Source organism: Scyliorhinus canicula, chromosome 16 (assembly GCF_902713615.1).
Source record: "Scyliorhinus canicula chromosome 16, sScyCan1.1, whole genome shotgun sequence".
Lineage (NCBI taxonomy): Eukaryota > Metazoa > Chordata > Chondrichthyes > Carcharhiniformes > Scyliorhinidae > Scyliorhinus > Scyliorhinus canicula.
This window is the reverse complement of record NC_052161.1, coordinates 90,786,438-90,813,208: the sequence shown is the minus strand read 5'-3', so window position 1 is coordinate 90,813,208 and position 26,771 is coordinate 90,786,438. Positions and strand designations below refer to the sequence as shown.

The 26,771-nt window shown below is 48.7% G+C and overlaps 1 protein-coding gene across 1 annotated transcript in view; it reads left to right on the top strand.

Moving 5' to 3' along the window:
• The first annotated feature begins 12,622 nt into the window (after positions 1 to 12,622).
• Positions 12,623 to 26,771, top strand: part of LOC119951030 (oxidized low-density lipoprotein receptor 1-like) — a 53,356-nt gene continuing 39,207 nt past the window's right edge. The window contains exons 1-2 of the mRNA XM_038774064.1: positions 12,623 to 12,734; positions 19,695 to 19,775. Of these exons, the coding sequence (XP_038629992.1) occupies positions 12,698 to 12,734; positions 19,695 to 19,775 (118 nt within the window). The 5' untranslated portion in view covers positions 12,623 to 12,697. The remainder of the gene's footprint in view (positions 12,735 to 19,694; positions 19,776 to 26,771) is intronic.

Below are 26,771 nucleotides of genomic sequence, written 5' to 3'. Positions count from 1 at the left end.
AGCATCAAGTTTTGTGAAGTTGCGAGCATTCGCCACCTCACATGTGATTTCTTCACGTTTTAGGATGGGATAGTGTTCCCTTTGAATATTTTTATTTAATTCTTTCGGATCTATGCAGATTTGGAGATTTCCTGATGGTTTTTTAACCCAAACCAATGAGCTAACCCAGTCAGTCGGTTGTGTGATGCGAGAGCTGATTCCTTGTGATTACAGTCGGTCAAGTTCTAGTTTCGACCTTTCTCGCAAAGGAGCGGGAACTCTCCTAGGCAGATCAATTACTGGTTTGGCATCCTTCCTAAGTAAGATCTTGCACTGGTGAGGTAACATTCCCATACCTTTAAATCCATCAGAGTACGGTTCTAGGATTTGCTGGATTTCTTCCTCCATATTTGATGTATCTTGAGATGTCGTGTAGATCCTTTGAACAAGCTGCAAGTCTTTGCAAGCCTGTGCGTCTAACAGTGAAGTTTTGTCACAATTTCAAATTGTAGCGTCTTCTTTATTCTTTTGTTTGTGGCTTTGTTATAGCATGATCCCATTGAAGCGATCTGATTACCATTGTAGTCCTTCGGTCTTCATGCAGCTGGTAGCATCTCATGTTCTCCTGGAATCTTATTGGGATCCATGCTTATCAGTAGATTGGCTGAAGACCCTGTGTCAATCTTGAACAATATTGGAAAATTGTTAACTTGAACTAGAGAATTCCATTCACTGCTGGAGTTGATCATGTTGACTGATTGAGGAGTGCTTGTTGTAGCTTTAAGTTCCTCACTTCTTTCAATTATTCCCACGAAAAACATGTTTTCTAATGAGAAGTTGTCCTCCTCTGATGAATAATTCTCTTTGGTTTTCATCTCCGCTGAATCCGCACTTCGAACGTTTCTGTTCCTTTGTTTTGGTTTTGGAGTTTGAAATTGTGCTGAAGATCTGCATTGTGAAGCATAGTGTTTGAGTTTTCCACACTTTAAACATTGTTTGCCTTGAGCCGGACATTTCCTTTTCAAGTGGGCTTTGCCACATCGGTAACACGTCATGATGTCATCTTTCTGAGGCATGAGACACGTTCGCGCATGCGCAGACATTTTCTCTTCCGTCTCGCGTTTTCTGGCGAAGTGCACGTGTGCTGGGTTGGAGTGCGCACTCGCAAGATGGTTGCCGTCCAAAACGTGCTTCTTTACTGCCTGAGACACCATTTTAACACTCTCAACCTCGTGGTTGACTTTCCTGCCTTTTACATGGTGATAAAATTCAATGTACTGGTTTTTACTTTGTTCATGAGCGAAACATTTTTCAATAGCGATTCTCAGCATTACATTTTGCTGTCTTAACAATGCCTGACTGAGACTCTCATCACTTATGCCATACATAATTTGATGGCAGATCAGCGAATCACGCAATGCTGCATAGTTACAAGTTTGTGCTCGTAATTTTAAATCGGTGACAAAACTGGTGAATGATTCCCCGTGTTTTTGCAAACGCTTGTTGAATCTGAATCTTTCCAAGATTTCGTTCATCTGAATTTTGCAATGGTTATCAAATTTATTAACTATTATATCGAATTTGCTTTTGCCCTCCCCTTCAGAGTAGGTAAATGAATTATAAATTTCTATTGCATGCTGTCCTGCTATTGATAAAAGCGGTGAAATAGAACATAGAACAGAGAACATTACAACGCAGTATAGGCCCTTCGGCCCTCGATGTTGCGCCGACCTGTGAAACCATCTGAAGCCTATCTGACATACACTATTCCATTTTCATCCATATGTCTATCCAGTGACCACTTAAATGCCCTTAAAGTTGGCGAGTCTACTACTGTTGCAGGCAGGGCGTTCCGCACCCCTACTACTCTCTGAGTAAAGAAACTGCCTCTGACATCTGTCCTATACCTACCACCCCTCAATTTAAAGCTATGTCCCCTCGTGTTGGTCATCACCATCCGAGGAAAAAGACTCTCACTGTCCACCCTATCTAACCCTCTGAGTATCTTATATGTCTCTATTAAGTCACCTCTCAGCCTTCTCCTCTCTAACGAAAACAACCTCAAGTCCCTGAGACTTTCCTCGTAAGACCTTCCCTCCATCCCAGGCAACATCCTAGTAAATCTCCTCTGAACCCTTTCCAAAACTTCCACATCCTTCCTATAATGTGGTGACCAGAACTGCACGCAGTACTCCAGGAGCGGCCGCACCAGAGTTATGTACAGCTGCAGCATGACCTTGTGGCTCCGAAACTCAATCCCCCTACTGATAAAGGCTAGCACACCATATACCTTCTTAACAGCCCTATTAACCTGGGTGGCAACTTTCAGGGATTTATGTACCTGGATGCCGAGATCTCTCTGTTGATCTACACTACCAAGAATCTTGCCATTAGCCCGGTACTCTGCATTCCTGTTACTCCTTCCAAAGTGAACCACCTCACACTTTTCCGCATTAAACTCCAACTGCCACCTCTCAGCCCAGCTCTGCAGCTTATCTATGTCCCTCTGTATCCTATAACATCCTTCAGCACTATCCACAACTCAACCGACCTTCGTGTCATCTGCAAATTTACTCACCCATCCTTCTACACCCTCTTCCAGGTCATTTATAAAAATGACAAACAGCAGTGGCCCCAAAACAGATCCTTGCGGTACACCACTAGTAACTGAACTCCAGGATGAACATTTGCCCTCAACCACCACCCTCTGTCTTCTTTCAGCTAGCCAATTACTGATCCAAACCGCTAAATCACCTTCCATCCCATATTTCCTTATTTTCTGCAATAGTAGCGGTGGTTAAATCATGAGCCTCTAAATAAATCTGAAACTGTTGCTTGAACAATTTCCAATTGGAATTACGATTACCAGTTGTCTTGAGTTGACGTGAATCTTGAATGTGGTCCATCAAGGTGATTTTCTGCGAAGGATCTGAATGCTGCGAAGCTTCCCCAGTCGAATAGTTGGTATGAAATTGTTCTTTTTCTTGCTTTTCTAATCTAATCTAGTTAGTTTTTTTAAGTCAATCCCTGTTCCCATCTTATACTACATTGTGTAATATCTTGTTACTCATTTGCTTTCTGCCAGAATGGTCATATGCGTGATGTTCAGTAACACTCAAAGTCTTTAAATAAAGCAAATACTGTTTAGTGAGTAACGATAAGAAAATAACTATGAGTTTGTTCACTCTTCAATAACTAAAACTATAGATAAGATTAACAAGACTAAATATATATAATAATGATTAACTGCACCTGCACACTAAGCTATCTCTCTCTAACTCTGTTCACTTGTAACTCCCAACACGAAGAGGCGGTAACTCTCTCTGAGTTTATCTTTTATACCCATTTCTGGTGCTGCCATCTAGTGGTTATCTAGCTGTTACTTATGTATGTTAAACCTTTCCATACACTCAGATATGCAGATCACTACAGTGTCCTCTCTCTATATCCCTCTGTTCCCCAGTGTGTCCTCTGTCGACATCCCTCTGTTCCCCAGTGTATCCTCTGTCGACATCCCTCTGTTCCCCAGTGTATCCTCTCTCTACACCCCTCTGTTCACCAGTTTATCCTCTCTCTACACCCCTCTGTTCACCAGTGTGTCCTCTCTCAGAGCCCTCTGTTACCTAATGTGTCCTCTCTTCAGATCAGACTGTTCCCATTATGTCCTCTCTCTGTATCCCTCTATTCCTCAGTATTTCCTCTCTCTATATTCCTCTGCTCCCCTGTGTGTTCTTTCTATATCCCTCTGTTACCCAATGTGTCCTCTCTATGTATCCCTCTGTTCTCCTGTGTGTGTCCCTCGATATTGCTCTGTTCCCATTGTTTCCTCTCTCTCTATCCCTCTGTTCCAAGGTGAATTCTCTGTGTATATGCATCTGTTGCCCAGTGAGTTCTCGCTTTACATCCCTCTGTTGCCCAGTAAGTTCTCTCTCAATATCCCTCTGTTGTCCAGTGAGTTCCCTCTCGATATTGCGCTGTTATCGCATGTGTTATCTCTCTACATCCCTCTCTTGCCCAGTGTCTTCTTGATGTACCATCAATTGGACACGAGTCGAGATGAAGATCCAAACATTAGGCTTTAATCGACTAGTTGTGTGCTCGGCAGTCGACTTACAGAGAAAGGCCGACTGCCGGGTCCTATGGGTTCTTATACACTGCCTCGAAGGTGGGACTACTTGCCACCCGACAAATCAGTGAGCAGTCACGTGACTAGTCTCAACCAACCAGCTGAGAGGCACATGACCGGCCTGAGCCAATGGTCAGCGAGTGTTCTGCACCAATGGCAGATAGGTACCGTAAATCTCCTAGTCATATCACCACATTCACCCCTTGTGGAGAAAGAAAGCGGGGGAGGGGGGTGGTGGGAGTAGGAAGGGTGGGGGGGGGCTGTAGGACTGGTGATATGACTATTGGTGGCTGACCACTGGCTTGCAACGATTGTGCAAAACAATGAACAGTATACAAGTAAAACGAGAGAAAACAAATGTGCAACATGTACATTGGAACTCTGAATGACACGAGGAGTCCAATAAAAGTCCAGTGGAAACATCAGATCGACGCGATCAGTCTGTCGGGCACCCTCGATGTTCTGCTGGACCGTCGCAGTGGTGCCAGTGACGTCGGGCCGGTGGCCGTCCTTGACTCCGGGAGCGGCGGTTGTGATCATGTGTCCGTGCCCCTGGTCGGTGCCAGTGAAACTCTGGCTTGGGGAGCGGGTTCCTATGCGCTGGGTTGCGGGGGCGCCGGTGGCGCCGAGAGGAATGGGGTCTGGGAAGAGGGCATTGGTGTGGGGGGTTGAGGCCGCACGCCGGCAGGTGCCAGGTCTCGAAGGGAGACCGTGTCCTGCCAACCGTTGGGATAGTCCACGTACGTGTACTGCGGGTTAGCGTGGAGTAACTGGACTCGTTCAAACAACGGGTCGGACTTGTGCACCCGCACATGCTTCCGGAGCAGGATGGGCCGGGGACGGCCAGCCAGGTCGGGAGTGGGGATACTGCGGACGACTTCCTAGGGGAAAAAAAGAAGACGTTTGTGAGGTGTTTGATTAGTGGTCGTGCAGAGGAGAGACTGAATTGGATGGAGGGCGTCGGGGATGACTTCTTGCCAGTGGGAGATAGGGAGATCTCTGGACCATAGGGCCAGTAGGATGGTCTTCCAGACTGTGCCATTCTCCCGCTCGACCTGACCATTACCCCGAGGGTTAGAACTGGTCGTCCTGCCACAGGCAATTCCCCTGCTGAGCAGGAATTGACGCAGTTCATCGCTCATAAAAGAGGACCCCCGGTTGCTGTGGATGTACGCAGGGTAACCGAACAGGGAGAAAATGGAGAGGAGGGCCTTGATGACGTTTTTTGTGGTCATGTCAGGGCAGGGGATGGCGAAAGGGAAGCGGGAGTACTCGTCAATCACGCTTAAGAAGTAGGTATTGCGATTGTTGGATGGGAGGGGACCCTTGAAGTCCATACTAAGACGTTCAAAAGGGCGAGACGCCTTTACTAAATGCGTTTGCTCGGGGCGGTAAAAGTGCGGTTTGCACTCTGCGCAAATGTGGCAGTCTCTGGTCACGGTCCTGACCTCCTCGATGGAGTAGGTCAAGTTGCGGGTCTTGATAAAGTGGTAGAAGCAGGTTACCCCTGGATGGCAGAGGTCCGCATGGAGGGCGCGGAGGCGGTCAATCTGCGCGCTGGCGCAGGTACCGCGGGACAGGGCATCAGGAGGCTCGTTGAGCTTCCCAGGACGATACAAGATGTCGTAGTTGTACGTAGACAACTCGATCCGCCACCGCAAGATCTTGTCGTTCTTGATCTTGCCCCTCTGTGCATTATCGAACATGAAGGCCACTGACCGCTGGTCTGTGAGGAGGGTAAACCTCCTGCCGGCCAGATAGTGCCTCCAGTATCGCACAGCTTCAGCTATGGCCTGTGCCTCCTTTTCCACTGAGGAGTGGCGGAGTTCGGAAGCGTGGAGGGACCGGGAGAAGAAGGCCATGGGTCTGCCCGCTTGGTTCAGGGTGGCCGCCAGAGCGACATCAGAAGCGTCGCTCTCAACTTGGAATGGGAAGGACTCATCGATTGCACGCATCATGGCCTTTGCGTTATCCGCTTTGATGCGGCTAAAGGCCTGGCCGGGCCTCCATCGACAGTGGAAAAGTATTCGATTGGATGAGGGGGCGGGCTTTGTCAGCGTAATTCGGGACCCACTGGGCGTAATAGGAAAAGAAGCCCAGACAGCGTTTGAGGGATATGAGGGAGTTGGGGAGAGGGAGTTCCACCATGGGGCACATGCGTTCGGGTTCGGGGTCTATCACTCCGTTACGCACTACGTATTAGTGCTACAAATGGAGTCTCCGTTTTCCAGAGGGCGATGGATCAAATGGTGGACCAGTACGACTTACGGGCGACCTTCACGTACTTGGACAACATCACCATCTGCGGTCATGACCAGCAGGACCATGACCACGACGCAAATCTGAGGAAGTTCCTCCAGACTGCCCAGGCCCTCAAACTCACGTACAACAAAGAGAAATGCGTGTTCCCCACAACCCAGCTCGCCATCCTCGGCTACGTCGTGGAGAACGGGGTCCTAGGTCCGGACCCCGACTGCATGCGTCCCCTTAAGGAACTCCCCCTCCCCCGGAAACCCTGGGGGACTCCGCTTCTGGCTACGCCCCCTGGAAACAGGATATAAAATGAGACTCCATTTTGCGAGCACACTTCTCTTGGATGTTGTCCTGTTCTCTGTTTATTAAAGCCTTTGATTACTGACCTCGCTTCGCGTCGTAATTGAGAGTGCCTCAGTGTCGTTATCCTGCTGGTCGTGGCCGCAGATGGTGACATTATCAAGATACGGAAACATCGCTCGTAAGTCATATTGGTCAACCATTCGGTCCATCTTCCATTGGATGACCGAGACTCCATTTGTGACACCAAATGGAACCCTAAGAAAATGATAGAGGCACCCATCTGCCTCGAACACGGTGTACTTGCAGTCACTCGCGCGGATGGGAAGCCGGTGATAGGCGGACTTAAGATCCACCGTGGAGAAGACTTTGTACTTCGCGGTCCTGTTAACCAGGTCGGTATACGGAGGAGAGGATACGCGTCCAGCTGCGTAAACCTGTTGATGGTCTGACTAGTCAATGATCATTTGGATTTTCTCCCCAGTCCGAACTACCAGCACTTGGGCTCGCCAGGGACTGTTGCTGGCCTCGATGACTCCTTCCTTCAATAGCCTCTGGACCTCGGACCTGATGAAGGTCCGGTCCTGGGCACTGTATCGTCTGCTCCTAGTGGCGACTGGTTTGCAATCCGGGGTGAGGTTCGCAAATAAGGAAGGGTGGTCCACTTTGAGGGACGCGAGGCTGCAGACAGTAAGGGGGGGAATAGGGGGCCGCCGAATTTGAAAGTCAAGCTCTGCAGGTTGCACTGGAAATGCAGTCCTAAGAGTGCCGGTGCACAGAGGCGGGGAGGACGAGAAGTTTGTAGTTTTTAAAAACTCTCCCTTGGACCGCGAGGTCCGCTATGCAGCACCCGGTGATGTGGACGGAGTGCGAACCTGAGGCTAGAGCTATCTTATGCTTGACTGGGTGAACGCGCAGCGTCTTACCGTATCAGGGTGGACAAAACTTTCTGTGCTCCCGGAGTGTAGTAGGCATCTCGTTTCGTGTCCATTGAGAAGTATCTGTGTCGTTGCCGTAGAGAACGTGCGTGGTCGCGACTGGTCGAGAGTCACTGCAGCGAGTGGCAGTAGGTCTGGGTCGTCTTCATTTGCAGAGTAGTCACTGGTGGGGTCTTCTGTGTTGGTCCAAAATGGCGGCGCCCGTCGGCCGCACGCGGAGTCGGGGCCCCAAGATGGCGGCGCCCGGGACCCGCATCTGGAGTCGGGGCCCGAAGATGGCGGCGCCCAGGTCCCGCACGTGGGGTCGGGGCCCCAAGATGGCGGCGCCCGGGACCCACACGTGGCGTCCGGGGCCCAAAATGGTGGCGCCCGTGGGTCACTCGTGGGGGCTGGAGTCAGGGGCAGAGAAGTCCGTGGGTCACTCGTGGTGGCTGGGAGCAGCGGTAGGGGGGCCTGTGTGCCACGCGGGGCCCTGGGGGAGCGCAGGGGGGGGCGTTCCGCGGTCGCTGCGTGGAACAGCAGTGACCGACTTTGACTGACAGGCCACCGAGTAATGACCTTTCTTCCCGCAGCTTTTACACACTGCGGAGCGGGCTGGACAGCGCGGGCGGGGATGCTTTGCTAGGCCACAGAAATAACAGCGGGGCCCCGTGAGCTTATCGGGGCACCCTGCAGCGCAGGCCTGGGGGGGGGGGGGGGTCGGAGTCGGCGGGGGACAAGAGGGTTGCTTGCCACGTTGCCCAACCGGAGGCGAGGGATATAGTCTGTGAGTCGGGGAGGACCCGGAGAGAGCAGCGCCTTACCATATCCGGGACAAAACTCTCTGTGCTCCCGGAGTCGAAGAGACATGAAGCCTCCTGCCCGTTGAGTTTGACGGCCATCATAGAATTTTGCAGATGGTAAGGCCGGGACTGGTCGAGCTGGACCGAGCTGAGGTAATGCGGAGGACTATCTGTGGCAGCAGCGTGATCACAACATGGCGGCGTCGACCATGTCGGCCAAGATGGCGGCCCCCATGGGTCGCACGTGGTGGGCCGCGTCGACGACGGTGGCCAAGATGGCGTCCCACATGGGTCACATGCGGTGGATGACGCGTTGGAAGGGGGCGGTCCCGACACGCACGGTCCCATGTTGCGAGGTCTGTGAGCCTCAGGCCAGCTCCGACAGGCTTTTGATTTTGGGGCTTTAGAGTGGCTCAGACATACCTTCGCAAAATGACCTTTCTTGCCGCACTCATTACATGCAGCTGGGCAGCGATGCCGGGGATGCTGGCCCTGCCCACAGAAATAACAGCAAGGTCCTCCCGAGCTGGCCGGCAACCGCGTGGCACAGGAGTGAGGTACGCCGGGGTCGGGTGATGGCTTTGCCTCTGACGTCCCCGAGGATGCCGCGTGGTCGGACGGGGAGGCCTCGAGGCTCTGGAAAGACACTTCTAATGAGGTAGCCAGCTTCACTTCGAGGTCGAGAGCTCCTTTTTCGAGGAGGCGCTGCTGGATATAGCTGGACTGGACTCCAGCCACATAAGTGTCCTGAATCATTAGCTCCGAATGCTCCGATGCAGAGAACGCCTGGCAGCTACAACTGCGGGCGAGTACCCTCAATTCACAAAGATATTCTGCGAGCGACTCACCCTGGCGCTGAGGCCGCGTGGTCAGGAGGTGTCGAGTGAGGAGCTCGTTGACCGGCCTCACAAACTGTCCCTTGAGTACGTCTACAGCCTCTGTATACGAGGCCGCGCCCCTGATTAACTGGAAGATCCTGTGGCTCACCCGGGTGTTGAGGAGACGCTATTTGAGTGCCGGGGAAACCACAGCAGTTGAGGAGTCGAGGTCGGCCTCGAAGCAACTGAGCCAATGCTCAAAGATAGCCGACGCTTCAGCAGCCTGCGGGTCCAGTTCGAGACGTTCAGATTTGAGGGCAGCATCCATTGTCAAAAAGAACTTTCAGTCTATTCAATTGATGGCATCAATTCAGTCGAGATGCTGAGTATTAGTGAACAGATGCTTTAATAGACTAAAAGTGTGCCAACCTGTAGCTCCTCCTGCACTGCAAGACTGCCCCAGATCGACAGGCTTTATACCTGTGGTAAATCATTGTTGCACCTATATTAGGTGATATATGTTAGCACCTGTACTACAGGTACGGCGATAGTCCCTGCCTGCTGGCTCCGCCCAGTAGGCAGAGTATAAATATGTGTGCCCTCCGTGCAGCAGCCATTTCGCCAACTGCTGTGGGAGGCCACACATCTTATAGCAATAAAGCCTCAGTTGTATTCAACTCTCGTCTTTGTCCGATTGATCGTGCATCAATTTATTGCTCCAAGATTTTCAGAAGATGGACCTCCGCATCAAGCCAGATCGCCTGCAGTTGGATCCGCAATCAAGCAACGCCAAAAAGGACTTTGAGCACTGGCTAGCTTGCTTCGAGGCGTACATCAGGTCTGCACCAGACCCTGTTCCAGAGGCTCAGAAAATGTGGTCCAGAACGGAGTTCTGGGGCCTGATCCCGACCACATGCGCCCCTTCCCCCGCTGCCCCAAGGCCCTAAAACGCTGCCTGGGGTTCTTTTCATACTACGCCCAGTGGGTCCCAACCTATGCAGACAAGGTTCCCCCACTCATACAGCCCGCCCTTTTTCCCCTGACGGCCGAGGCTCAACAGGCCTTCGCCCATATCACAGCCGATATAGCCAAGGGCGCGATGCACGCTGTAGACGAGACGCTGCCCTTTCAAGTGGAGAGCGACGCATCAGTCGTCGCTCTAGCCGCCAAGCTCAAGCTGGCAGGCAGGCCCGTGGCGTTCTTTTCCAGCACCATTAATGCCTCAGAAATTCGGCACTCATCCATCGAAAAAGTGGCCCAAGCTATCGTTGAAGCTGTGCGGCATTGGAGGAATTAGCTGGCCGGCAGGAGATTCATTCTCCTCACTGACCAACGGTCAGTAGCCTTCATGTTCAATAACACACAACGGGGCAAGATCAAGAATGATAAGATCTTGAGGTGGAGGATTGAGCTCTCCACCTACAATTACGAGATTTTTAATCGCCCCGGCAAGCTCAATGAGCCCCCAGGCACCCTATCCTGAGGTACATGTGCCAGCGCACAAGTAGACCGACTCCGGGCCCTGCATAATAGCCTTTGTCACCGGGGAGGCACACGGTTGTACCATTTCATAAAGGCCCGCAATCTGCCCTACTCCGTCGAGGAAATACGGACAATCACCAGGGACTGCCAGGTCTGTGTGGAGTGCAAACCGCACTTCTACCAGCCAGACCGTGCGCACCTGGTGAAGGCCTCCCACCCCTTTGAACGCCTCAGCGTGGATTTCAAAGGGCCCCTCCCCTCCACCGACCGTAACGCGTATGTTCTCAGTGTGGTTGATGAGTACTCCAGATTCCCCTTCGCCATCCCATGCCCCAACATGACGTCTGCCACCGTCATCAAAGCCCTTAACACAATCTTCGCTCTGTTCGGTTTCCCCGCCAACATCCACAGTGACAGGGGATCCTCCTTCATGAGTGATGAGCTGCGTCAGATCCTGCTCAACAGGGGTATCACCTCCAACAGGACAAGAAGCTATAACCCCCGGGGAAAGGGACAGGTAGAGAGGAAGAACGGAACGGTATGGAGGGCCGACCAACTGGCCCTACGGTCCAGGAACCTCCCGGCCACCCGCTGGCAGGAGGTCCTCCCTTATGTACTACACTCCATTCGGTCACTACTGTGCACCGCCACTAACAACACACCCCATGAACGTCTCTTTGCCTTCCCCAGGATGTCCACATCTGGGGTGTCGTTCCCGACTTGGCTCGCAGCTACAGGACACGTCCTACGTAGGCACGTCCGACTCCACAAGGCGGACCCGTTGGTGGAGAGGCTGCAGTTGCTCCGTGCGAACCCCCAGTATGCCTACGTGGCATACCCCGACGGCCGCTAGGATACTGTCTCCCTCAGGGACCTGGCACCAGCAGGTTCCACACACACACACCTCTGGCCTGGCTCCATCCCCCCTCCCCAGGCATTGCCAGCAGCAACACCCCCAGGACCATCCGTCCTCCCCCTGCCCATGCCCGAGGATGAAGAGGATTTCAGCACACTCCCGGAGTCACCGAAGACCAGACCAGCATCGGCATCACTGTCACCACTGCGTCGCTCCCAGCGGCACATCAAGGCCCCGGACAGGGTAAACCTTTAACTGGTCCACAGGACTTCAAAATAAAAAAAATTTTCTCACAAATATTGTACATGTAAAATTCAATTGCTGTATATAGTCGTCCACCACCCCCGCCGGACTCAATTTTAACAGGGGGTGAATGTGGTAAACCACTGTTGCACCTATATTAGGTGATGTATGGTAGCACCTGTACTACAGGTATGGCGGTTGTCCCTGCCTGCTGGCTCCGCCCAGTAGGCGGAGTATAAATATATATGTGTCCTCCATGCAGCAACCATTTCGCCAGCTTCTGTGGGAGGCCACACCTCTTAGAGCAATAAAGCCTCAGTTGGATACAACTCTCGTCTTTGTCCAAATGATCGTGCATCAATAACAACATTCCAACAGTACAACAGCAACAACCAATAACAGAACAGCAATAACAGTAAGTATATACAACAGTGGAGATAATGATAGTAATAAAATAGGAGAAAAATAGTGAACAAATATATAACAGCCTTATGTAGCCATACATGGCTCACCACAGATATGCCTACTGTAATTCAACCCCGCTCGGCAAGCGACGCATTTATGCCATTTCCGAGGTACCGGAGCTATTCTCCTCCGAATCGCATTTTGCAATTTCGGCGTCAGCGTTGGCAACCCCGCCCAGAAAGTATGAAAGGTGGAGTGAGAGATTGTTGCTGGGAAACTGCTGGACACAGAGTCAGAACAACCACAGACTTTTATATCACGGGAAATGGCATTGCGAAAAGGAACAAAGAGGCACAAACAGCTTTGAGGAAGTTCTCACACTGGCATCGAGTCAGGGGAAAGAGTGAAGCGAATTTGAGAGAGAGAGAAGGAGACAGGAGAGGAACGGAGGAGAGAGACTGAGAGAGGGAGACCCTCAGACACAAACCAGGGAGCAGGACAGCACCTTCATCAATATGAGAAACATCAGCAAAGACACAACACCCAGACCAGGTAAGACAAACGTTTCAATAGAGGGAGAGAGACAGAGAGGGCGAGAAATAGAGAGACAGGCAGAGAGAGAGATCGAGAGAGAGATATAGATAGAGAGAGAGAGAGAGACAAAAAGGGAGAAAGGGACAGAGAGAGAGGGAGAGGGAGATATAGACAGAGAGAGCGGGTGAGAAAGAGGGAGAAAGAGAGAGTAACAGAGGGAGACAGAGAGAGGGGCATTTTGCCTGCGAGGGACAGGGAGAGAGAGAGAGAGACAGAAAGGGAGAACCGGGGTCGGTGGCGCTGTGAGGCAGCAGTGCTGAACTCTGTGCCACCGTGCCGCCCAGTAAAAGGGAGATAGAATGACAGAGACAGGTTGAGAGAGAGAGTGAGAGTGAGACTGATGGAGAGGGACAGAGAAAGAGGGAGACAGAGATAGAGAGAGACAGATAGGGAGACACAGACAGAGATAGGGAGGAAGAGAGGCAGAGAGGCAGAGAGTGAGAGAGAGTTTAAAAGATGGTGTGAGAGAGTCTGAGAGGGAGAGTTTTAAAGAGGGAGAGAGACAGAGATGGAGACACAGCCAGAGATAGGGAGAGGGCGAGAGAATGTTTTGAAAGATGGCGTGAGAGTCAGGAGGGAGAGCTTGAAAAAAAGAGAGACAGAGTGAGAGAGACAGACTGCGGGATCCTCCGCTTCGCTGGCAGCGCACCCACACCAGCGGGTTTCCGGCTGAGGGAACAGAGAATCCCGCTTCCGGCGGACCATGTCGGAAAACAGGGCTGGCGGAGAATCCCAGCCAGAGAGTTTGAAAGATGGTGTGAGAGTGACAGAGAGAGACAGAGAAAGAAAGTTTGAAAAATTATGCGAAAAATCATGCTGTCTATTGCTAATGAGTCCATTTGTTTCCAAATGGGTATAAATCCTGTCCCTGAGGATTCTCTCCAATAATTTACCTCATACCGACCTACAGTTTCCTGGATTATCCCTGCTACCTTTCTTTTTTTTATAACAAATTTAAAGGACCCAATTATTTTTTTTTCCAAATAAGGGGCAATTTAGCGTGGCTAATTCACCTAACCCGCACATCTTTGGGTTGTGGACTGAAACCCACGCAGACACGGGGAGAATGTGCAAACTCCACACGGACAGTGACCCAGGGCTGGGATTCAAACCTAGGTCCTCAGCGCGCAGTCCCAGTGCTAACCACTGCGCCCCATGCCACCCTCCCTGCTACCTTCCTTAACCAGCGGTACCACATTAGCTATTCTCCAGTCCTCTGGGATCTCGCCTGTAGCCAATGAGGATACAAAGATGTCAGTCAAGGCCCAGCAATTTGAAAATGAAATGAAAATCACTTATTGTCACGAGTAGGCTTCAATGAAGTTACTGTGAAAAGCCCCTAGTCGCCACATTCCGGCGCCTGTCCGGGGAGGCTGGTACGGGAATCGAACCGTGCTGCTGGCCTGCTTGGTCTGCTTTAAAAGCCAGCGATTTAGCCGAGTGAGCTAAACCAGCAACTTCCTCCCTTGCTTCCCTCTGTATTCTGGGGGAAATACCATCCGGCCCTATCTGCCTCAATGCCTTTTAAAACACCCAATAGCTTCTCCTTTTTGCTGTCAACATGACCCAGACTGTCCACACATCCTACCCAAGAATCATCTTCCACAAAATCCTTTTCTTTGGTGAACACTGATGCAAAGTATTCATTTAAAACCTCACCCATTTCCTCTGGCTCAACACATAGATTCCCCCCACTGTGTTTAGGTGGTCCAATTCTTTCCCTGACCACCCTCTTGATTTTTACATATGAATAAAAATCTGTGCGATTCGCCTTAATCATACTTACAAGGTCTTTTCATGACCCCTCCTAGCCTTCCTAAACTCCCGCTTAAGTACCTTCCAATTTTCTTTATTTTCCTCGAGGGTTTCCACTGTTTCCACCCTCATGGACAGTACAAAAGCCCCCTTTTTCTTTTTGATGAGGCTAACAATATCCCTCCTTATCCAAGGCTCCCTAAACTTCCCATAGTTATCCTTTGTTCTCTCAGGAACATGACTTCCTGAATCCTAATCAACTGTCGCTTGAAAGACTCCCTCATGTCCGATGTGGATTTACCCTCCAACAGCCGCACCCAAACCAAATTCTTCAATTCCTGTCAAATATTATTGTAATTTCCCCAGTTTAGCACCTTAATGCGAGGGTTACCCTCATCCCGATCCAAAAGTAGCCTAAACCATTTGGAACTGTGGTCACTACTCCCAAAATGTTCCACATCTGAAACCTCAACCACCTGTCCAGGCTCATTCCCCAATACCAACCTAGTACTCTCCCTTCCCGAGTTGGACTATGTGCATCTTGCATCAAGATGGCTTCCTTACAAACTCTGCCCCATCCAAGCCCCCAGCACTGAGTGAGTCCCAGTCAATATAGGGGAAATTAAAATCCCCGACCACAACAACCGCGTTACTTTTGCCCTTATCCAAAATCTCTCTACCTGTCGGCTCCTCGATCTCTCGCTGGCAGTTAGGGGGCCTGTAATAAACCCTAAACCCTCAACATTGTGATTGCCCCCTTCCTGTTCCTGAGCTCTCTCCAGATTCCCTCATTGTGTGAGCCCTCCGAGGTGTCCTCCCGCAATACGGCTATAATATTCTCCTTCACCAGTAATGCTGCTCCCCACCCCTTTTCCATCCCCCTCTATCTCTCCCGAAGCATCTACATCTTCCATGGTTCAGCTGCCAATCGTGCCCTTCTTTTAACCATGTTTCTGTGATAACATCATAGTTCCAGGTCCGAAAAACTGCTCGAAGTTCAAACCACTGTGTTTGAGCAGACAGGGTGATGTTGCTCTTATTTTGTTCTCTATTTCCCCTTCAGTTCCCACCTTCTAAGCTAACGCTCTGGTTCCCATCACCCTGCCATACGAGTTTAAATCCTCCCGAGTGACTGGAGCAAACCTCCCAGCCAGGATATTGCTGCCCCTCCAGAAGAGAGGGAATCTGACACAGAGAGAGAGATAAAGACATAAAGTATGTGGAGAAATGAAGGAGACAAAGTGGGTGTGAGAGACAGAGAGAGAGAGGCTGTTGCCCCTGGAGTCAGTACAAACAGCCTCTCATTCTGATCCCAGGGGAAGTGTCAGTGCGAAAAGCAGCAGAGACACAAACAGTTTTGAGGAAGTTGTGGTCACGTTTCTAAGTTTGAAGAAAGATTGAGTTACAGCTGAGGGAGAGAGAAGGAGAAAGGAGAGAAACGGAAGAGAGAGAGACAGAGAGACATAGAGCAAGAGAAACATTCACACACACACATCATGGACACTGACAACAATCTGAGAAACATCAGCAATGACATAACACCCAGTAGGCTAGACAAAATTTTCAATAGCGAGATAGCGAGAGACAAACATGCAGAAAGAGAGACTCAGATGGAGAGAGAGACAGAGAGAGAGTGTTTGATGGAGACAGTGCAGAGGGAGGTTTACTCTGTATCTAACCCCGTGCTGTACCTGTCCTGAGAGTGTTGGATGCGGACGGTGTAGAGGGAGCTTAACTCTGTATCTAACCCCGTGCTGTACCTGTCCTGGGAGTGTTTGATGGGGACAGTGTAGAGGGAGCTTTACTCTGTATCTAACCCCGTGCTGTACCTGTCCTGGGAGTGTTTGATGGGGACAGTGTAGCGGGAGCTTTACTCTGTATCTAATCCAATGCTGTAGCTCTCCTGCGAGTGTTTGATGTAAGGAATTTCGAGGGAGCTTTATCCCTCTAACCCCATACTGTTCCTGCCCTGGGAATGGTTGATGGGGGACAGTGTTGATTGAGGTTTACTTTCTATCTAACCCCGTGCTGTAACTCTTCTGGAGTATTTGATGGGGACAGGGTAGAGGAAGCTTTACTCTGTATCTTACCCCGTGCTGTACCTGTCCTGGGAGTATTAGATGGGGACAGTGTAGAGGGAGCTTTACTCTGTATCTAAGGCCATGCTGTACCTGTCCTAGGAGTATTTGACGGGGACAGTGTAGAGGGAGGGTTACTCTGTACCTAACCCCGTGCTGTACCTGTCCTGGGAGTGTTTGATTTTCACAGTGTGGAGGGAGCTTTACTCTGCATCTAACCCCATGCGCAACCTGTCCTGGGAGTGTTTGATGGGGACAGTGTAGAGGGAGCTTTAGTCTGTATCTAAGGCCGTGCTGTACGTGTCCTGGGAGTGTTTGATGGGGACAGTGTAGAGCAGGGGTGGGCAAACTTTTCTGTGCAAGGGCCACATTCAGAAATTCACAATTCACAAAGGGCCGCATAGTATATTAAGTAAAATAATTACTTCACCCGGTTATGATTCTGGGCGCCTCATATAGAACATAGAACAGTACAGCACAGAACAGGCCCTTCGGCCCTCGACGTTGTGCCGAGCAATGATCACCCTACTCAAGTCAACGTATCCACCCTATACCAGTAAGTAACCCAACAGCCCCCCCCATTAACCTTAAAAAAAAATTAAAAAAAAAAAAAAAAAAAATTTTAAATTTTTTTTTAAATGACTTGGTGGGCCGCAGAAATACCTTTGGCGGGCCGCATGCGGCCCGCGGGCCGTAGTTTGCCCACCCCTGGTGTAGAGGGAGATTTACTCTCTATCTAATCCCGTGCTGTACCTGTCCTGGGAGTGTTTGATGGGGACAGTGTAGAGGGAGCTTTACTCTGTATCTAAGGCCGTGCTGTACCTGTCCTGGGAGTGTTTGATGGGGACTGTGCAGAGGGAGCGTTACTCTGCATCTAACCCCGTGCTCTACCTGTCCTGGGAGTATTTGATGGGGACAGTGTAGAGGGAGCTTTACTCTGTATCTAACCCCGTACTGCACCTGTCCTGGGAGTGTTTAATGTGCATAGTGTACAGGGAGCTTTACTGTGCTTCTAACCCCATGCACAACCTGTCCTGGGAGTGTTTGATGGGGACAGTGCAGCGGGAGCTTTACTCTGTATCTAATCCAATGCTGTAGCTCTCCTGCGAGTGTTTGATGTAAGGAATTTCGAGGGAGCTTTATCCCTCTAACCCCATACTGTTCCTGCCCTGGGAATGGTTGATGGGGGACAGTGTTGATTGAGGTTTACTTTCAATCTAACCCCGTGCTGTAACTCTTCTGGAGTATTTGATGGGGACAGGGTAGAGGAAGCTTTACTCTGTATCTAACCCCGTGCTGTACCTGTCCTGGGAGTTTTTGATGGGAACAGTGTAGAAGGAGCTTTACTCTGTATCTAACCCCGTGCTGTACCTGTCCTGGGAGTGTTGGATGCAGACGGTGTAGAGGAAGCTTTACTCTGTATCTAACCCTGTGCTGTACCTGTCCTGGGAGTGTTTGATGGGGACAGTGTAGAGGGAGATTTACTCTGTACCTAACCCCGTGCTGTACCTGTCCTGGGAGTGTTTGATGGGGACAATGTAGTGGGAGCTTTACTCTGTATCTAATCCAATGCTGTAGCTCTCCTGCGAGTGTTTGATGTAAGGAATTTCGAGGGAGCTTTATCCCTCTAACCCCATACTGTTCCTGCCCTGGGAATGGTTGATGGGGGACAGTGTTGATTGAGGTTTACTTTCTATCTAACCCCGTGCTGTAACTCTTCTGGAGTATTTGATGGGGACAGGGTAGAGGAAGCTTTACTCTGTATCTAACCCCGTGCTGTACCTGTCCTGGGAGTGTTTGATGGGAACAGTGTAGAGGGAGCTTTACTCTGCATCTAACCCCGTGCTGTACCTGTCCTGGGAGTATTAGATGGGGACAGTGTAGAGGGAGCTTTACTCTGTATCTAAGGCCATGCTGTACCTGTCCTAGGAGCATTTGACGGGGACAGTGTAGAGGGAGGGTTACTCTGTATCTAACCCCGTGCTGTACCTGTCCTGGGAGTGTTTGATTTGCACAGTGTGGAGGGAGCTTTACTCTGTATCTCACCCCATGCTATACCTGTCCTGGGAACGGTTAATGGGGACAGTATAGAGGGAGGTTTACTCCATATCTAACCCCTTGTAACACCTGTCTTGAGAGGATTTGATGGGGACAACGTCGTGGGAGATTTACTCTGTACCTACCCCTGTGTTATAACTGTCCTCGTAGTGTTTGATGGGGTCTGTGCAGATGGAGCCTTCCGCTGTATCTAATCCCATGGTATACCTGTCTTGGCATGTTTAATGGGGAGAGAATAGAGGAAGCATTACCCTGTGTCTAACCCAGTGCTGTACCTGCACTATAAGTGTTTGATGGGAAATAGTGTAGAGGGAACTTTCCGCTATATCTAACCCCATGCTGTAACTGTCCTGGGAGTGTTTGATATGGCAATGTAGAGAGAACTTTACTCTGTATCTAATGCCGTGCTGTATCTGGCCTGCGAGTGTTTGTTGGGGACAGTGTACTGGGAGCTTTTCTCTGTATCTAACCCGTGCTGCACCTGTCCTGGGAGGTTTTGATGGGGAGAGTGTCATGGGAGCTTCACTCTGTATCTAATCCTGTGCTGCAGCTGTCCTGGGAGTGTTTGACGGAGACAGTATAGAGGAGCTTAACTCTGTATCTAACTCCTTCCTGTACTTGTCCTGGGAGCGTTTGATGGAGACAGTGTAGAGGGAGCTTTACTCTATATCTAACCCCATGCTGCAATTGTCCTTGAACTGTTTGTTGGGGACACGCAGCTTTACACTGTGCTGTACCTATCCTTTGGGTCTGGATTTTTCATGCAGACAATGTGAAGGAACCTTCTAACCCCGTGTAGTACTTAGCCTGGGAGTGTTTGATGCGGACAGTGTAGAGGGAGCTTTACTCTGTATCTAACCCTGTGCTATACCTGTCCTGGGAGTGTTTGATGGGGACAGTGTAGAGGGAGCTTTACTCTGTATCTAACCCCGTGCTGTACCTATCCTGGGAGTGTTTGATGGGGACAGTGTAAAGTGAGCTTTATTCTGTATCTTAATTGTTCACATAGTGTTTTGTCTCTGTTTAGTTGCTCTAGATGATTACGAGTTAACGTATTCGGAGATGAATTTTGCTGCACGCGCTCAAAAATCTGAGATCCGGCCAACAGGTCAGTTACTGACATTGCATGTCTGTTTTATGATACAGTTGCTGTGTCACATTTGCTACACCTTATTTACATCTTAATTGTGTTAGTAATGGTTAAATATCTATGCCTTGATTCTTTCAGTTTCATGTTCAGTTACACTTAAGTCAACACATCTGTTTGATCTAATTTTTGTGTCCTTTTCAGCTCAAGCACTTGTTGTTTTCCCCTGTTCCGCCTCCTCTCTGATAGTTACAGCATAGTTATGTCTCTGCTACACATTAGTTATGTGTTTGTTATAGCTGAGTTATGTGCCTGTTACACCTTAGCATTACGGGCCAGGGTTCAGAGAATCCCAAAGTGTATCATGGAGTTCACCTGACCCCCAAATATTAATAGATTTTGGTTATGGAGAGCACAAGGGCACTGTGTGATGCAACAGAGGTCGAAAGTACTTTTAAAACATAACAATGTTTATTATATGTATCCAGTTAACATTTTATAAACACACAGCAAACATCTTAGCAACTATCAACTCAAATACTTCCCCTAAAGAATTCAGTACTCTATAAGTAACCCTTAATCTTTCCTAGCAACATCCATCAGACAAATACCCTCTTTAACAAAGACAGCAGATTCAAATTATCTACTGAGAGCAGTTATCACTTTTGAATTAGCAAGTGCGCTGAAGACATTCTTTTCATACATAGAACATAGAACATAGAACGATACAGCGCAGTACAGGCCCTTCGGCCCACGATGTTGCACCGACATGGAAAGTCAAAAAACTAAAGGCCATCTAACCTACACTATGCCATTATCATCCATATGCTTATCCAATAAACTTTTCAATGCCCTCAATGTTGGCGAGTTCACTACTGTTGCAGGTAGGGCATTCCACGGCCTCACCACTCTTTGCGTAAAAAACCTACCTCTGACCTCTGTCCAATATCTATTACCCCTCAATTTATGGCTATGTCCCCTCGTGCTAGCCACCTCCATCCGCGGGTAAAGGCTCTCACTGTCCACCCTATCTAACCCTCTGATCATTTTGTATGCCCCTATTAAGTCACCTCTTAACCTTCTTCTCTCTAACGAAAACAACCTCAAGTCCATCAGCCTTTCCTCATAAGATTTTCCCTCCATACCAGGCAACATCCTGGTAAATCTCCTCTGCACCCGTTCCAAAGCTTCCACGTCCTTCCTATAATGAGGCGACCAGAACTGTACGCAATACTCCAAATGCGGCCGTACCAGAGTTTTGTACAGCTGCAACATGACCTCATGGCTCCGGAACTCAATCCCTCTACCAATAAAGGCCAACACACCATATGCCTTCTTCACAACCCTATCAACCTGGGTGGCAACTTTCAGGGATCTATGTACATGGACACCGAGATCCCTCTGCTCATCCACACTGCCAAGAATTTTACCATTAGCCAAATATTCCGCATTCCTGTTATTCTTTCCAAAGTGAATCACCTCACACTTCTCTACATTAAACTCCATTTTCCACCTCTCAACCCAGCTCTGCAGCTTATCTATGTCCCTCTGTAACCTGCAACATCCTTCCACACTGTCTACAACTCCACCGACTTTAGTTTTGTCTGCAAATTTACTCACCCAACCTTCTGTGCCCTCCTCTAGGTCATTTATAAAAATGACAAACAGCAACGGCCCCAGAACAGATCCTTGTGGTACGCCACTCGTAACTGAACTCCATTCTGAACATTTGCTATCAACCACCACCCTCTGTCTTCTTTCAACTAGCCAATTTCTGATCCACATCTCTAAATCACCCTCAATCCCCAGCCTCCGTATTTTCTGCAATAGCCGACCGTGGGGAACCTTATCAAACGCTTTACTGAAATCCATATACACCACATCAACTGTTCTACTCTCGTCTACCTGTTCAGTCACCTTCTCAAAGAACTCGATAAGGTTTGTGAGGCATGACCTACCCTTCACAAAACCATGCTGACTATCCCTAATCATATTATTCCTATCTAGATGATTATAAATCGTATCTCTTATAATCCTCTCCAAGACTTTACCCACAACAGACGTGAGGCTCACCGGCCTATAGTTACCGGGGTTATCTCTACTCCCCTTCTTGAACAAAGGGACCACATTTGCTACCCTCCAGTCCTCTGGCACTATTCCTGTAGCCAATGATGACCTAAAAATCAAAGCCAAAGGCTCAGCAATCTCTTCCCTGGCTTCCCAGAGAATCCTAGGATAAATCCCATCAGGCCCCGGGGACTTATCTATTTTCACCTTGTCCAGAATTGCCAACACTTGTTCCCTACGCACCTCAATGCCATCTATTCTAATAGCCTGGGTCTCAGCATTCTCTTCCACAACATTATCTTTTTCCTGAGTGAATACTGATGAAAAGTATTCATTTAGTATCTCGCTTATCTCCTCAGCCTCCACACACAACTTCCCACCACTGTCCTTGACTGGCCCTACTCTTACCCTAGTCATTCTTTTATTCCTGACATACCTATAGAAAGCTTTTGGGTTTTCCTTGATCCTACCTGCCAAAGACTTCTCATGTCCCCTCCTTGCTCGTCTTAGCTCTTTCTTTAGATCCTTCCTCGCTTCCTTGCAACTATCAAGCGCCCCAACTGAAACTTCACGCCTCATCTTCACATAGGCCTCCTTCTTCCTCTTAACATAGAGATTCCACTTCTTTGGTAAACCACGGTTCCCTTGGTCTACCCCTTCCTCCCTGCCTGACTGGTACGTACTTATCAAGAACACGCAATAGCTGTTCCTTGAACAAGCTCCACATATCCAGTGTGCCCAACCCTTGCAGCCTACTTCTCCAACGTCCACATCCTAAGTCATGTCTAATGGCATCATAATTGCCCTGGGTATACAGAGAGAGATCAAACGTACATCTTTTTTTGATGGATGCAGATTAAACACTGAAAACGAAACTAAACACACCATGTAACTGCCAGCTCAAAAACAAAAGACAAAACAGACAGACAGCCCAGCTCCACCAAAACTCTGATATCACTGCAGCTATTAGATAAACACCCATTTCTTAAAGGTACATCCACTGCAGCTATTTGATAAACATCAATTTCTTAAAGGTACTCTCACATGACAGTAGTTATGTCTCTATTGCACCTTAATTATGTGTCTGTTACACCTTAGTTATGTGTCTGTTACACCTTAGTTATGTGTCTATTACACCTTAGCTGTGCGTCTGTCACAGCAAAGTTACAGGTGAAAGTTACTGAGGGAGATAGAAAATGGGTGACCAAAAGAAAGAGCAAGAGTAGGAAGGCAGTGCAGGTGTCCCCTGCGGTCATCTCCCAAAAAAACAGATATACCGCTTTGGATACTATTGAGGGAGATGGCTCACCAGGGGAAGGCAGCAGCAGCAAGGTTCATGGCACCATGGCTGGCTCTGCTGCACAGCAGGGCAGGAAGAAAAATGGCAAGGCTATAGTGATAGGGCACTCGATCGTAAGGGGAATAGACAGGCAGTTCTGTGGATGCAATCGAGACTCCAGGATGGTATGTTGCCTCCCTGGTGCAAGGGTCAAGGATGTCTCGGAGTGGCTGCAGGACATTCTGGGGGGAGGGGGGTGGGGGGGGGGGCGGTGGGAGGGTGAACAGCCAGCTGTTGTGGTGCACATAGGCACCAACGATATAGGAAAAAGACGGGATGAGGTCGTACAAGCTGAATTCAGGGAGTTAAGAGTTAAACTAAAAAGTAGGACCTCAAAGGTAGTAATCTCAGGATTGCTACCAGTGCCATGAGCTAGTCAGAGTCGAATGTCAGGATAGATAGGATGAATGCGTGGCTTGAAAGATGGTGCAAGAGGGAGGGATTCAAATTCCTGGGGCATTGGGACCGGTTCTGGGGGAGGTGGGACCTGTACAAACCAGACGGTCTGCACCTGGAACCAATGTCCTCGGGAGGCTGTTTGCTAGAGCTGTTGGGGAGGGTTTAAACTAATGTGGCAGGGGGATGGGGACCGATGCAGGAAGTTGGAAGGTAGTAAAACAGGGACAGAAGCAAAAGGAAGTAAAGGGAAAAGTGCAAGGCAGAGAAGACATAGTCAAAAATCAAAAAGGGCGACAGTACAAGGTACAGTGACTGAGGGGAGCTCAGTGAATAGGCCCAGTAATACTAAAAGGAATAAAACTAGAGATGTTAAGATTCAAAACAGAGGTAAAAAAACCAACATAAGAGTACTTTACCTGAATGCTCGTAGTATTCGGAATAAAGTAAATGAGTTGATGGCGCAAATCATCGTGAATGACTATGATTTAGTGGCCATTACTGAAACATGGTTAAAGGATGGTAACGACTGGGAGTTGAATATCCGAGGGTATCAAACTATTCGGAAGGACAGAGTGGATGGTAAGGGAGGTCGTGTAGCTCTGTTATTTAAGGATGACATCCGGGCAATAGTAAGGGATGACATCGGTGCTATGGAGGATAAGGTTGAATCCATTTGGGTGGAAATCAGGAATAGTAAGGCGAAAAAGTCACTGATAGGAGTAGTCTATCGGTCACCAAATAGTAACGTTATGGTGGGGCAGGCAATAAACAAAGAAATAACTGATGCATGTAGAAATGGTACAGCAGTTATCATGGGGGAGTTTAATCTACATGTCGATTGGTTTAACCAGGTCGGTCAAGGCAACCTTGAGGAAGAGTTTATAGAATGTATCCGCGATAGTTTCCTAAAACAGTATGTAATGGAACTTACGAGGGAACAAGCGGTCCTAGATCTTGTCCTGTGTAATGAGACAGGATTGATTCATGATCTCATAGTTAGGGATCCTCTCGGAAAGAGCGATCACAATATTGTGGAAATTAAAATACAGATGGAGGGTGAGAAGGTAAAATCAAATACTAGTGTTTTGTGTTTAAACAAAGGAGATTACAATGGGATGAGAGAAGAACTGGCTAAGGTAGACTGGGAGCAAAGACTTAATGGTGGAACAGTTGAGGAACAGTGGAGAACCTTCCAAGCGATTTTTCACAGTGCTCAGCAAAGGTTTATACCAACAAAAAGGAAGGACGGTAGAAAGAAGGAAAATCGACCGTGGATATCTAAGGAAATAAGGGAGAGTATCAAATTAAAGGAAAAAGCATACAAAGTGGCAAAGATTGGTGGGAGACTAGAGGACTCGGAGATCTTTAGCGGGCAACAGAAAGCTACTAAAAAAGCTATAAAGAAGAGTAAGATAGAGTATGAGAGTAAACTTGCTCAGAATATAAAAACAGACAGTAAAAGATTTTACAAATATATAAAACAAAAAAGAGTGGCTAAGGTAAATATTGGTCCTTTGGAGGATGATAAGGGAGTTTTAATAATGGGAGATGAGGAAATGGCTGAGGAACTGAACAGGTTTTTGGGTCGGTCTTCACAGTACAAGACAAATAACATGCCAGTGACTGATAGAAATGAGGTTATGACAGGTGAGGAACTTGAGAGGATTGTTATCACTAAGGAAGTAATGATGGGCAAGCTAATGGGGCTAAAGGTAGACAAGTCTCCTGGCCCTGATGGAATGCATCCCAGAGTGCTAAAAGAGATGGCTAGGGGGGCAGCACAGTGGCACAGTGGTTAGCATTGCTGCCTACGGCGTTGAGGACCCGGGTTCGAATCCTGGCCCTGGGTCACTGTCCATGTGGAGTTTGCACATTCTCCCCGTGTCTGCGTGGGTTTCACCCCCACAACCCAAAAGATGTGCAAGATAGGTGTTTTGGCCACACTAAATTGCCCCTTAATTGGAAAAAATAATTGGGTACTCTAAATTTATTTTTTTTTAAAAAGGAAAAAAAAAAGAGATGGCTAGGCAAATTGCAGATGCACTAGTGATGATTCACCAAAATTCACTAGACTCTGGGGTGGTCCCGGTGGATTGGAAATTAGCAAACGTGACACCACTGTTTAAAAAAGGAGGTAGGCAGAGAGCGGGTAATTATAGGCCAGTGAGCTTAACTTCGGTAGTAGGGAAGATGCTGGAATCTAGGAAGAAATAGCGAGGTATCTGGATAGAAATTGTCCCATTGGGCAGACGCAGCATGGGTTCATAAAGGTCAGGTCGTGCCTAACTAATTTTGTGGAATTTTTTGAGGACATTACCAGTGCAGTAGATAATGGGGAGCCAATGGATGTGGTATATCTGGATTTCCAGAAAACTTTTGACAAGGTGCCACACAGGTGCTGCGTAAGATAAAGATGCATGGCATTAAGGGTAAAGTAGTAGAATGGATAGAGGATTAGTTAATTAATAGAAAGAAAAGAGTGGGGATTAATGGGTGTTTCTCTGGTTGGCGATCAGTACCAAGTGGTGTCCCTCAGGGATCCGTGTTGGGCCCACAATTGTTCACATGTTACATAGATGATTTGGAGTTGGGGACCAAGGGCAATGTGTCCAAGTTTGCAGACGGCACTAAGATGAGTGGTAAAGCGAAAAGTGCAGAGGATACTGGAAGTCTGCAGAGGGATTTGGATAGGTGAAGTGAATGGGCTAGGGTCTGGCAGATGGAATACAATGTTGCCAAATGTGAGGTTATCCATTTTGGTAGGTATAACAGCAAACGGGATTATTATTTAAATGATAAAATATTAAAGAATGCTGCTGTGCAGAGAGACTTGGGTGTGCTAGTGCATGAGTCACAGGAAGTTGGTTTACAGGTGCAACAGATGATTAAGAAGGAAATTGGAATTTTGTCCTTCATTGCTAGAGGGATGGAGTTTAAGACTAGGGAGGTTATGCTGCAATTGTATAAGGTGTTAGTGAGGCCACACTTGGAATATTGTGTTCAGTTTTGGTCTCCTTACTTGAGAAAGGACGTACTGGCACTGGAGGGTGTGCAGAGGAGATTCACTAGATTAATCCCAGAGCTGAAGGGGTTGGATTACGAGGAGAGGTTGAGTCGACTGGGACTGTACTCATTGGAATTTAGAAGGATGAAGGGGGATCTTATAGAAACATATAAAATTATGAAGGGAATAGATAGGATAGATGTGGGCA